Source organism: Neoarius graeffei, chromosome 23 (genome assembly GCF_027579695.1).
Source record: "Neoarius graeffei isolate fNeoGra1 chromosome 23, fNeoGra1.pri, whole genome shotgun sequence".
Taxonomy (NCBI): Eukaryota; Metazoa; Chordata; class Actinopteri; order Siluriformes; family Ariidae; genus Neoarius; species Neoarius graeffei.
In genome coordinates this window covers 60,030,019-60,043,291 of record NC_083591.1, presented here as the reverse complement: position 1 = coordinate 60,043,291, position 13,273 = coordinate 60,030,019, and the positions used below count along the sequence as shown (strand labels likewise).

Here is a 13,273-nt window from a genome sequence, read left to right as displayed (position 1 = left end):
ATTTCCATTTTTCATCCATTGTGTGTGTGTTTTTTTTTCTCCTGTTATGAACTTTAAAGTGTTTAATAGTGAACACACCCACTCACGGGTCTCATTTTACTGAAACACACAAATGCAGTGTTGTGTAAAGAGAGTGTTTTTGACATTAGTAGGAGAAAATCAAATCCACAGAGTTTTACTGTGTTTATTTCCAGCAACTCAGTGTAGCTGCGGTTTCTCTACAGAACCTTCAGGAGAACTCATCTAATGTGTGTGTGTGTGTGTGTGTGTGTGTGTGTGTGTGTGTGTGTGTGTGTGTGTGATGGCAGTTTTGGACTTTCAGTGATTTCTTTGAACTTTTACATTTCTTTGTACAACAAATATCTTTAATAGAAAAAATAATAATTTGGTGCACAAGTTTATATTTATTTTGTGTTTTCTAAAATAAACACAGGATCAAAATTATACATACAGCCTCCTGAGATTAGATGAAATATCCCTGAGTGAGTTTCTCCTTCTGAAAGTCTGACGCTGCTGTGACACTCACGTCCCTGTATGTAAACATCTGAAAGAAAGATAGAAATGTGTGTATTGATATGAATATGTAAATGTATGTAGATGTGTGTATTGATATGAATATGTAAATGTATGTAAATGTGTGTATTGAAGAGTGATTGTGTGAACAGTTGTGTCATGGAGGCAGTAAAGTTTGTGGTGTGTGTCAGGCGACAGTACATGTGTACAGTGGATGTTACGGATTAGAGAGAAAGTGTGTGAGTGAAGAAGCAAATAAATCTGATCTGGAAACAATTATCATGCGGGAAGAGCGTTTCCTCATGGGCTAGAACTTTTTTCTCCATAAAGACTGTCATTGTTTCCACCACCATTTGATAAGACAGTTGAGGTTTCAGTCAGAGATCCGGTTAATATCCATGATTTTACACACACACACACACACACACACACACACACACACACACACACACACACACACACACACACACACAAAGAGACAGAGAGAGAGATCTGGTGTTGATTAATTCTCTCTAACAGCAGCTCTGACTGTCGTGCATGTTTATATTAATGCAGGTTATCATTTCTATAGTAACAGCAGCTCATTCACAGGGACTCAAAGTTCTCTGTGAGGAGAAAATGTGTGTGTGTGTGTGTGTGTGTGTGTGTGTGTGTGTGTGTGTGTGTGTGGTGTCTGGAAGTTAGTTGCCGGAGTCCCTGCTTGTACTCAGTGCAATATGTATACTGTTCCTACTTATTCAGGTGACATTGGGCATACCTAACAACCTGTGTTTTCTCTCCCCCAAATCTGTCCCTCTGAGTTACAGGTCAGTCCTGAGATTGAGATGCTGAACCTCTTCTGCTCCTCAGACCTGCCTGATCCATCCTGGTGCCCTGTGTCTGGTTGGAGTCTCATCGCATCGCTCCTGTGGAGGACGGCCCCATGTGGACAGTTGGGGGTCGCGCCTGGAGGACGCTCTGGACTCTTGCAGTGATGCTTTTGAGGCTGAAGACTGCAGTTGACTTGCTGACTTTGGGACTGCAGTTGCCGTGAACAGTTTTGCGCTCGGGTTTCCGTTGGTGGGGGGTTTATAGCATCAACGAAGCTGACTTTGTTAGGACTGTTAATGTTATAGTCATGCTGTCTGTTGTTGCCTGGATGGGGATGGGTTCCCTTTTGAGTCTGGTTCCTCTCGAGGTTTCTTCCTCATGTCGTCTGAGGGAGTTTTTCCTTGCCACCGTCGCCACAGGCTTCATCACTGGGGATAGATTAGGGATAAAATTAGCTCATGTTTTAAGTCGTTCAAATTCTGTAAAGCTGCTTTGCAACGTTTATTGTTAAAAGCGCGATACAAATAAACTTGACTTGACTTGGAAGGAGTCTCCAGTGTCAGTGCTGTGTCTCAGTCAGAGGTGAAGCTGGAACTGTAAGTTTTCTGATATCTTCAGGACAGAAGAGTTTACGGTGGCACGGTGGTGTAGTGGTTAGCGCTGTCGCCTCACAGCAAGAAGGTCCGGGTTCGAGCCCCGTGGCCGGCGAGGGCCTTTCTGTGTGGAGTTTGCATGTTCTCCCCGTGTCCGCGTGGGTTTCCTCCGGGTGCTCCGGTTTCCCCCACAGTCCAAAGACATGCAGGTTAGGTTAACTGGTGACTCTAAATTGAGCGTAGGTGTGAATGTGAGTGTGAATGGTTGTCTGTGTCTATGTGTCAGCCCTGTGATGACCTGGCGACTTGTCCAGGGTGAACCCCGCCTTTCGCCCGTAGTCAGCTGGGATAGGCTCCAGCTCACCTGCGACCCTGTAGAACAGGATAAAGCGGCTAGAGATAATGAGATGAGATGAGAAGAATTTACACTTCTGTACAGTTTCTCAGAAACACGATGGAACAAGCTGTGATTTTTTTTCTCCGATTAACTCTAAGAGAGAGAATAAAGAGAGTCTAGTGAGGGAACAAGTATTTATCACTGCTATAATGTAAATGAGAAACAGGACCAACCTGTTTTGTAAATGTTACTCTGTTGTTTAAAAATCATTATCAGATTGAGGAATGAAACAGTTTGAATCTGTGCTGTTACAGGAATTAAACATATATGACTTTATTTTCTGAAGGCTAACAAACCAGTTTAGCACATACTGGGCCTGCAATCAAGGCTTGGGACCAGCACTAAGTCCACACTGCCTTGTGCAGCCACAGTGGGGGGTATTTTACTAAATCTGCATGTCTTTGGACAAAGCCGGAGCATCCAGAGAAAACCCGGACAGACACAGGGAGAACATGCAAACTCCACACAGAAAGGCCCCCATCGGCCCCTGGGCTTGAACCTGGAACCTTCTCGGTGGGAGGCAACAGTGCTAACCACTATACACAACATTCATCTATATATTTTACAGTAAAAACCCATCCTGCTTCATCAGACCTGACCTTCACCCACACACTTCTCTCTGGTGTGTGTGTTCAGCTGTAATGCTGTAATCAGCAGTGTAACGTCACACAGCAGAGTATCAGTCAGTGGTACAAAACCCCAAACCCTCATGTCTTTATATAAAAACAACCAACACGCACTTAATGATGGTTTTGAGTTTCTGTAAAGTAGCAGTTCACGCAGCAAAGACGCTCCGAGACTCAACTCTAAAAACATCTCTATTTTCTCTCAAAACAGGAATTCGTCTTTGATGCAGCTCAAAGAAACATGGCATATGATTAAAGAATAGAAATATATGTGTGTGCAGTCAGTGTGTGTAGTCAGTGTGTGTAGTCAGTGTGTGTAGTGTGTGTAGTCAGTGTGCGCAGTCAGTGTGTGTAGTCAGTGTGTGTAGTGTGTGTAGTCAGTGTGCGCAGTCAGTGTGTGTAGTCAGTGTGTGTAGTCAGTGTGTGTAGTGTGTGTAGTCAGTGTGCGCAGTCAGTGTGTGTAGTCAGTGTGTGTAGTGTGTAGTCAGTGCAGTCAGTGTGTGTAGTCAGTGTGTGTAGTCAGTGTGCACAGTCAGTGTGTGTAGTCAGTGTGTGTAGTGTGTAGTCAGTGCAGTCAGTGTGTGTAGTGTGTGTAGTCAGTGTGCGCAGTCAGTGTGTGTAGTCAGTGTGTGTAGTGTGTAGTCAGTGCAGTCAGTGTGTGTAGTCAGTGTGTGTAGTCAGTGTGCACAGTCAGTGTGTGTAGTCAGTGTGTGTAGTGTGTAGTCAGTGCAGTCAGTGTGTGTAGTCAGTGTGTGTAGTCAGTGTGTGTAGTCAGTGTGTGTAGTGTGTACTTTCACACAACCGCTTTCTGAGATTTGAACATCTACTGAGTCTCTCATTCTTTTTTTCTCTCACTTTTCATTCCTGCCATTCCTCACTCAGGAAAAAAAGGAAAGAAAGAAAAGGTGGATGAAGAAGACATGTGATTGTGTAGGGCGCCCCCGAGTGGACTGCTGTGTGAACACACCACTGATTTATTCTCTCAGTCTGTCAGTGTGGAATTCACATCAGCTCATCAGAAGATTATCCAATAATCAATCAATCAATCAAACAAACAAACAAACAAACGATGGAAACAACAACAACAATAATAATAATAATATTCTGGGGGCGGCACGGTGGTGTAGTGGTTAGCGCTGTCGCCTCACAGCAAGAAGGTCCGGGTTCGAGCCCCGTGGCCGGCGAGGGCCTTTCTGTGCGGAGTTTGCATGTTCTCCCCGTGTCCGCGTGGGTTTCCTCCGGGTGCTCCGGTTTCCCCCACAGTCCAAAGACATGCAGGTTAGGTTAACTGGTGACTCTAAATTGAGCGTAGGTGTGAATGTGAGTGTGAATGGTTGTCTGTGTCTATGTGTCAGCCCTGTGATGACCTGGCGACTTGTCCAGGGTGAACCCCGCCTTTCGCCCGTAGTCAGCTGGGATAGGATCCAGCTCGCCTGCGACCCTGTAGAACAGGATAAAGCGGCTACAGATAATGAGATGAGATGAGATAATATTCTGGAATAATGAAGAATGTGATAATTCATGTAATTTCTCTGCTTTCCTTGAGCTTATCCTTGATAAATGTTTAAATATTATAATAAATAAATATCAGTAAAAAAAATCTTCCTACACAGTAGTTTATAAACAACAATATAAACACAAACACACTTTACTTTCATTGCCCTTGTGGATTTTCTTTATTCACTTTCAAATATAACTGATGATTACAATTATTAAAAATACACAGTTGATTTTGGAGACAAAATAAAGTGTTGTTTTTAAATAAATAATGATACTGAACCCAATTGTAATATTCCATTTAGTGTAATTTCACCTGCTGCCTCCAGATGGCGCCTGTCCACTTTTTCTATATTATCCCCAGTCCAAATGACCTTGAAGTTGTTTCCGGAGCAGAACTTGAAAAATGTGACAATAATATCTTGAAACGTGGTATATAGTTTAATAAGCGATGTAGATGTGCCTTTTGATACTAGAAAAATTGACGAATACCTCTTCATGTTTCCATAGAAACAACCTCTCAGTCTCTCAGGTGAGTGTAAAGAGGTGGGGTGGGTTTCCTGGAGTGGAACTTGAAAACTGATATTATCTTGAAATTTGGTGTATTTGATAACAAAATAATGTAGATTTGTCTTTTGATACTAAGACATTGAATAATTTTTCATGTTTCTATGAAAATACCTTCTGAATATGAGTGAAAAGGAATTTTTGTGCAATATTATAATTTTCACACATTTACTTGTTTTGATGTGTTTGTAAAGTGACATTTCATACCTTTTTATATTTCATGAACATTTACAAAAGCACAGCTGCAGTTTATAATGCTTGTGGGGTCGATTACTTCCTCACATAGTTAAGAATACAACCTTTATGTATACAATGAAAGGTAATTATTATAATTAGGTAATTAATAATAATGCTCTGGGGCATTAGACCTAAAGATCTTTCAGTCTCCATCCCTAGTTGTCACATACACTGTACTGGATGTAATAAATCCCTGGGGTTTTAATGCTAATTGGAAGAAAAAATAAAAGGAAAATGTGTAGATTGGCATCTGCACTTGTTGCAGTTATACAGGGTTTTGTTGAGCTGTAGCTGATTGGATCAGGACACATATTACATCCAGTACTGTGTTTCCATGTGTCCTGAAATGAACAGGGTAGTTACACAAGTAAAACACCTTTAATGCTTCGCAGAAATGAACCAATTTCCTTGCACTGGAATGAATTTATGAACTCCGGCTCTGACTGAATTAACACTAATTTGAAAATGTAAGCATAACTGTTTGCATGATAAAGAGTTTTGTCATATAATGGAGTGGTTTCTCGGCTGGATAAAGCCAGTGGATAGAAACTCCCAACAAATCTGCTGGCAGGGCCCCGGGGGGTATAGACCATTCTGTCTTCTTGTTCCAAATTCAAGTGTGATTTGGGGGGAGGGCACCCCTCAAATTAAAGTAAAAGAAGATTACATTAAAAAAATGTTTCACTTTTATATATAGCTCATAATAATAATAATTTCTTTTAAATGGCAAAAAAATCATTAATATTATCGCACAGAGATAGAGCAACAAAATTAAAATAAACACACACACACATTTCTTTGCTTCGGTTTTGTGACTGTTGTCCCTTAAACACCCTCAGGATTTACAGATATATAAATATATAATAAATATAATGATATAAATATATTCTGATTCTGTGCTCAGTTCTCTAGTACCTTTAGTACCTTTAGTTCCTCAGCTACTAATTTGTTCCTGAAATCTTTTAGTTCCATTGTTCCTTAAATAGTTTTTTATTTGTTTAATCTCCTACTGAATGGTTATTTCATTTCCATCGTTCCATAGTTACTGGATTATTTCTGTTCCTTGGGTTAATGGTTCCTCAGGATTTAGTTCTCCAGCTCTTCAGTCCATCAGTTCTTTATTTAGTTCCCCAGCTCTTTAGTTATGGAGTTATTTTTAGTGACTGACTGGGTTTTATGATTAGTTCAGTCAGTGCTTGCTCATGCAGGTCCTCAGTGCTTTAACTCACTGCTTCTTTCATTTCCTAGTGTTTTAGTTCTATTTCCACTCGTCTCCTCACTGATTCAGCTCCTCAGCTCTGTAAGTCGTTTATTACTTCATATTCTGTTTGTTTCTCGTTTTGTGCCCCCCCCCCCCCCCCCCCCACTCACTTTGGATTAAAACTTCACTTATTTTTAAAATGTTTTTAACACCAATTGCTATGTTCTCATGATCTCCTGTGGGATAGTTTGAGCCTCAGATGTGTTTAAACAAGTGTAGAATGTGTGAGAAAGTGAAGTTGATTAGCAGGTGTGTGTTCCTCTGATGAAATATTAACTCCTGTGGCATTGAGGAAAGGCGGTTATAAATAAAATCCAGCTGATTTCTCGTCTGTCTCTGCAGGTTCTCACACTGAAGAGTGAAGATGAAGCTGCTTATTTTGGTGACGCTGTTTGGCCTGAGCCTTTCCCAACACGACCCACACACCAAACACGGCCGCACCTCCATCGTTCACCTGTTCGAATGGCGCTGGCAGGACATCGCCGCCGAGTGTGAGAGGTACCTCGCCCCCAATGGCTACGGAGGAGTTCAGGTCCAATTCCTTCACATTTATCACACAAACTCACCACTACTGACCGAAATCTTCTTCTTCTTTGTATTATTAACAACAGTAATGTCCAGAGGTCCTGACACTGTGATTATCTGTCAGTTACAATATCAACGTATCAGTGGAATTATAATTGATGTGCTGCAGGACTACAGTGTGCTGAATAAAGTGATGGTGATTTCACACTTGTGTAATTGCTGGAGCTCTGTTTCTGACCTCACGTATGTTTATAACTGATAGAGATGTTTGTTGAACATCCTTGCTCCTTGTTTTGGCGAGTTTCAGTTAAATCCTTGAAGCTTATCTCCACTCACACATCTGCGCTCGGTTTTCCATGAAGATCTCCTGATCACCTGCTGTAGCTCAGCTCTCGCACTCAGACACCTCGGCTTCCTGATCGTTTAGCTCCACCACACTCTCAAATATGGATATTTTACTGTTCTCATGACACAGAATCTCCTGATCAGGATTACGTTTCCACATCATTATTATCAATTCAGCTTTCTTCAGTACAGACGAATCAGAACCTCTCAGGAACGTTATTGTTTATTTATGTGACAGATTTCTCCTCCGAGTGAGCACATCGTCCTCACTAGTCCCTGGCATCCGTGGTGGCAAAGATATCAGCCAATCAGCTACAACCTCTGTTCCAGATCAGGAACTGAGGCAGAGCTCAAGGACATGATCACCAGGTGCAACAATGTTGGGGTAAACACACACACACACACACACACACACACACACACACACACACACACACACACACACTCAGAAAAGTGATGTAGTGTGATGATAAACTGGATAATTTCCACATAAACAATGTAAAAACTTGACAAAGAACGTCATAAACTCAACAAACACAATACAGTAAAACGGCATCCAAATGTCTGACTCCAGGTGAACATCTACGTCGATGTGGTGATTAATCACATGTGTGGAGCCACAGGTGGAGAAGGGAAACACTCGAGCTGCGGTACGTACTTCAACGCCAACACGAAGGATTTCCCGTCAGTTCCTTATTCAGCCTGGGACTTTAACGATGGGAAATGCTCCACCGGCAGCGGCGACATTGAGAACTATAACGATAAATATCAGGTATGTGACGCTGTGTTCAGGAACCTGAGAGACACCGAACCCTGTGACCTCCAGCTTCAGATCACAAACCTTTACACACACGCTGATCAGGGAACAGTACAGCTAACACAGACATGCTACCACCACTGCGTCTCTGTTTAGGTATTGAAGGCGGAGCCGTTATATTGAACCGCCTCTTTCCTTTTGTGTTTGAATGTCTCTACGATGATTCCTCATGGTTTTGTTTCTGCTCTGAGGTGAGAGACTGCCGTCTGGTCAGTCTGCTGGACCTGGCGCTGGAGAAGGATTATGTCCGTGGGAAAGTGGCTGAGTACATGAACAAACTGATTGATATGGGCGTGGCAGGCTTCAGAGTGGATGCCTGTAAACACATGTGGCCTGGAGATTTACACAGCGTTTACAGTCAACTCAAAAACCTCAGCACCCGGTGGTTTGCCGCTGGATCCAGACCCTTCATCTACCAGGAGGTTCTCACTTTATTATTATTATTATTATTATTATTATTATTATTATCTGTTCAATAAATTTGATCTTTTTATCCATTTACAGTTACATGGAATACTGTGAAACATCTATGTTATGAGTTTGTTCCTGTTTCTCACTGACGTTATAGCAGCTATAAACGCTCATTCCCTCACCAGACTCTTTATTCTCTCTGAGTTAATCAGATTAAAAAATCTTATCTTGTTCCATTGTGTTCCTGAGAAACTGTAAAGAAGTGTAAACTCCTCTGTCCTTACAGTTCAAGCTTCCCCTCTGACTGTTCCACAGCACTCACACTGGAGACTCCTTCCAGAGACCACACACACTCTTCTCCTTACTTTAAGAAAACTTCACTGAGAAAACACCACATCACTGATTTTTTTAAAATCTGTTTATTATCAGTGGAGCGTCTCCTGTACGAGTCCCTGTGAATGAGCTGTTACTATAGAAACCATAACGAATCAGAACGAGAGCATTAATATAAACCTGCACTACAGTCAGAGCTGCTGTTAGAGAGAATTAATCAGCACCAATAAATCTGACCAATCAGAGTCCAGAACTCAGCAGTGCTGTGGTGTAAGGATTTTTAATAAAAGGTTCTTTATTTTTTGTTAATGTTTGTTTGTTTGTTTGTTTGTTACAGTGAGTTAAAGGTTTGCCAGCTCTGACTGTAGCATGTGCTAAATATTGATTATTGATGGTGTTTTTCAGGTTATTGATCTCGGTGGGGAGGTGATCACAGCATCGGAGTATGATGGACTGGGCCGAGTGACTGAGTTTAAATACAGCGCTAAACTGGGAACCGTCATCCGCAAATGGAACAATGAGAAACTGCGCTATCTGGTGTAAGGGAACAAAAACATGGGGCTTTTTCTTTTTACCTCACTCCGATCACTGTACACTGAACTCTGTGTGTGTGTGTGTGTGTGTGTGTTTCAGTAACTGGGGTGAAGGTTGGGCTTTTATGCCGTCGGGTAAAGCTGTGGTGTTTGTCGATAATCACGATAACCAGAGGGGCCACGGAGCCGGAGGGAGTTCTGTCCTCACCTTCTGGGATCCCAGGTGTTTTACTACTACTTCTTTTTTTGCATAATTTTTAAAACCCTTTAAAAACAAAAAAAACCAAAGGTACATTATCTTTTAGGTGTACATTATACGTATATAGATATATTTTTTCCACAGTGAGGTTGAATTGGACTCTGATTGGTCCAAAGCTGTGCCGTGTTCCTGTGGAACAGCGCGGCTCGGTCTGTAGCTCCGACTGTAACATCAACGTTTATATTAATACACTTGCTCTCAGGTGTTATCGTTTCCATAGTAACCACTCATTCACAGGGACACCTACAGTGGATGCTCTACGTGATCAAAGACGTATAATAAAAAGATATTTTATAAAACATGCTGTTTAATGAAGTAAAATGTATAATTGCTGATGTGGTGAGGTTTTTTAGGTTTCTGTTATCAGACATTTATTTAATATTTATGGGAGTCTCCAGTGCAAGCATTAACTCTACTGTGTGTCGTTCTGTCTCACACCCTTCCGGCGTGGATTAGTTTCATATAACCGTGTAATTTGAAATGTGTTATTCACGATGTAATCAATATTTAGTAATAATTTAATAATTTATCACTGAAAGTTTGGTAAACACGTGAGGGAATAAAATAACAAATGATCGTTTTAATGGTTGATATTTAGTGTGGAATAAAACACCAGCTGTGGATCTGTGACCCGGAACAGACAGCACCGAACCCGAGGGTTTTATTCCTCTGAACTCACAGTAATCCACCATCTGTGACCATTTTTACCTGATTAATAATGACGTGACCGTTGTCCATAAAGAGTTCACTTCACCTTGGACTGGAGACTCCTTCCCTTAAATAAACTTCCAACAGGAAAACTGCACCACATGAATGAATTTTAAAATCTGTTCCTGTAAAAATCTCTGTGAAAGAGCTGCTGTTGCTATAGAAACAAGAACGAATTAGAACAAGTGTGTTAATATATAAATCTGTGATTTGAGCTTGTTATAGAGAATTAATCAACGTTAATGAATCCTGTTGTGATTAATTCAGCCATGCAGTGGTGTGAAAAATATCACTGAACAATAGTCATACTTTAAAAAAGAAATTCGGAGAATAGATAATGAAATAATTTAAAATTAAAAGTATAAACTTAGTAAATGAATTGATGAGTTTCGTCATTAACACTGTGCAGGATGTATAAGATGGCTGTTGGTCTGATGTTGGCGCATCCTTACGGCTTCACACGAGTGATGTCCAGCTACCGCTGGGATCGCCACTTCGTCAACGGAAAGGTACCAACAGGAACCAAATGTACCTTTACACACGCTATATATTTTATTATCAACAAATTCATGTTATATATATAAATGTAGTAATAACGCAGTCTACCAGAGCGGCGACAAAAATCTCATCAAACAAACACAGAATTATTATTATTATTATTATTATTATTATTATTATATTTGTAATCTTTTTATTCCTGCTTTCTTTCTTTTAATTTTTTTAGATTTTTTTTTAAATTTAATTTTTACTTTTATTTTATTCCTTTATCATTTTGTCATGTTCGAGATTAAACTTTCAGAAAATTATTTCCGTATAATTATAATTCACAATAACTGAGATTCTTGTGTTGTCAGGATCAGAACGATTGGATCGGACCACCGAGTTACAGCGACGGCAGGACGAAGCCGGTTCCCATCAACCCGGACACGACGTGTGGAGACGGCTGGGTGTGTGAGCACAGGTGGAGGCAGATCAGGTAACGCGCTCGCCTCATCGACTCTGCAGCAGAATCGTAAACATCACTCTACTACAGCTCCACACGTTTCTCCACAGGAACATGGTGATCTTCCGTAACGTAGTTAACGGACAGTCACTGGTGAACTGGTGGGACAACGGGAACAACCAGATTGCGTTCGGTCGCGGGAACCGCGGCTTCATCGTCATCAACAATGACGACTGGTGAGTGAAAGTTTCACTGCTGTACTGTTTATATAAAATTCACTTTCTTCATATCACTGCTTCTGAGATATTCACAGGAAACAGAACAACAAACCCCACCCTTTACTCAGAGCTCCGCCTCCTGATGGCATGAAAATAAAAAATGGAGACAATAAGATGCTCTTTTTCGTTCTTGTTTTAATTTTTTAGTTTGCTTTCTGTGTTTTATTTATCTTTTTAATCTGTCAATTATTTTCTGTCTGTCTTTGTTTTCCTTCCTGATTAATGGGGATTTCATTCTGCTTTGCTCCTCTCAGTTTAAACACCATGGTGCATCGGGGGTACTGTGTCCCAGTGCATCGGGGGTACTGTGTCCCAGTGCATCGGGGGTACTGTGTCCCAGTGCATTATGGGATGTCTGCACTTGTGCACTCTGTAGTGATGTTGTTCGAGAAATTACACAGGAACAGAACTGTATTTATTTCCTGTTCTACTCTAAGTTCACGTTACAGAGAGACACTTTAACGTCCTGAATGCAAGCTCTGATCATTTCCTGTTTACCTTCAGGGATCTGGACGCCACACTGAACACCGGTTTGCCCAGCGGCACTTACTGTGATGTCATTTCCGGCCAAAAGGAAGGAAACTCCTGTACAGGAAAACAAGTGCAAGTGGGCGGAGACGGGCGCGCTTACTTTAAAATCAGTAACTGGGAGGAGGATCCATTCATCGCCATCCATATTGAAGCTAAACTGTGAAAAAAGACAATTAAAAAAAAAAAAGCAGGCAGCCATGTGGAGTTTGTGTCATTATTATTGTTATTAGGGCCCGAGCCCTATAGGGCGAAGGCCCTATTGTTCTTGTAAGAGTTCACTATTATTATTCTTCCGTCGTCTTCTTCTTCTTCTTCTTCTTTATTTTTCTCCGCTGTTGGGCCATTTTCGGGGCGCTTGCCATGGGCGAAAACGCACGAAATTTGGCACCAGTTCTGAGAATTGCCACCGCTACTCAGAACCAGAAGCCCAAACTTGGCCGGGGCTCAGGGCCTCCATAGCGCCCCCTAAGTCGTTGTGATTTTGGCCTCCCGCATTAAGGTGCCTGGTTGCCATATAGTTTGTAGTAGTGGCATGCAATTTGGTACGCATATGTATCTCACTGAGCCGGACAAAAATGTAATGCCAATGCATTAGCCACACCCAACAGGAAGTGAGGTAATTTCACTTTTGTGCGAAATGCATGGCCACGAAGACGGCGCACCTCCTCCTAGACCGTTCATAGGAATGTCACCAAAATTGATACACATCATCTACAGACATGGCTGACAAAAGTTACTAAATAGGTTTCACGTAGCATAAACCGTTCAGAAGTTATACGCCAATCAATTTTCAATGCAACATTTTACATGCTTAAAAATTCATAACAAATCTTCTGATTGCTCAAAACTGCTCATACTTCACACGCTAATCACTCATTGGGCTTCTGACATGTTACCCAATTTCTGTGATATTTCGCCACTGGGGGCGCTATTTTTGGGCAAAAATTCCAATCTTTCCTCAATTTTGGTCAAACTTCACGGCCACCCTCTTACTACCTCCCATGTCATGTATACCACGTTTTGGAAATTTTCGTCCATGGGGGGCGCTGTTTTTGGCCGACGCAATTGCTCCAAAACGGGTTTTTGGTA

General features: G+C 41.5%; 1 protein-coding gene across 2 annotated transcripts; it reads left to right on the top strand.

Annotated features, from left to right (window-relative positions):
- Window positions 1-4,822: 4,822 nt before the first annotated feature.
- Window positions 4,823-12,370, top strand: amy2a (amylase alpha 2A). 2 transcript variants are annotated; one of them, XM_060905506.1, is made up of 12 exons: window positions 4,823-4,968; window positions 6,489-6,540; window positions 6,844-7,033; window positions 7,610-7,756; window positions 7,946-8,143; window positions 8,380-8,610; window positions 9,338-9,471; window positions 9,566-9,688; window positions 10,842-10,941; window positions 11,287-11,408; window positions 11,486-11,611; window positions 12,158-12,370. In XM_060905506.1, the coding sequence occupies exons 3-12, from the start codon at window positions 6,866-6,868 to the stop codon at window positions 12,345-12,347; spliced, it is 1,539 nt and encodes a 512-aa protein (XP_060761489.1). In that variant the 5' UTR covers window positions 4,823-4,968; window positions 6,489-6,540; window positions 6,844-6,865; the 3' UTR covers window positions 12,348-12,370. The 2 variants fall into 2 exon arrangements, with proteins under 2 accessions (XP_060761489.1, XP_060761490.1); XM_060905507.1 differs by lacking the exon at window positions 4,823-4,968 and having other exon boundaries at window positions 6,451-6,540.
- Window positions 12,371-13,273: the final 903 nt, after the last annotated feature.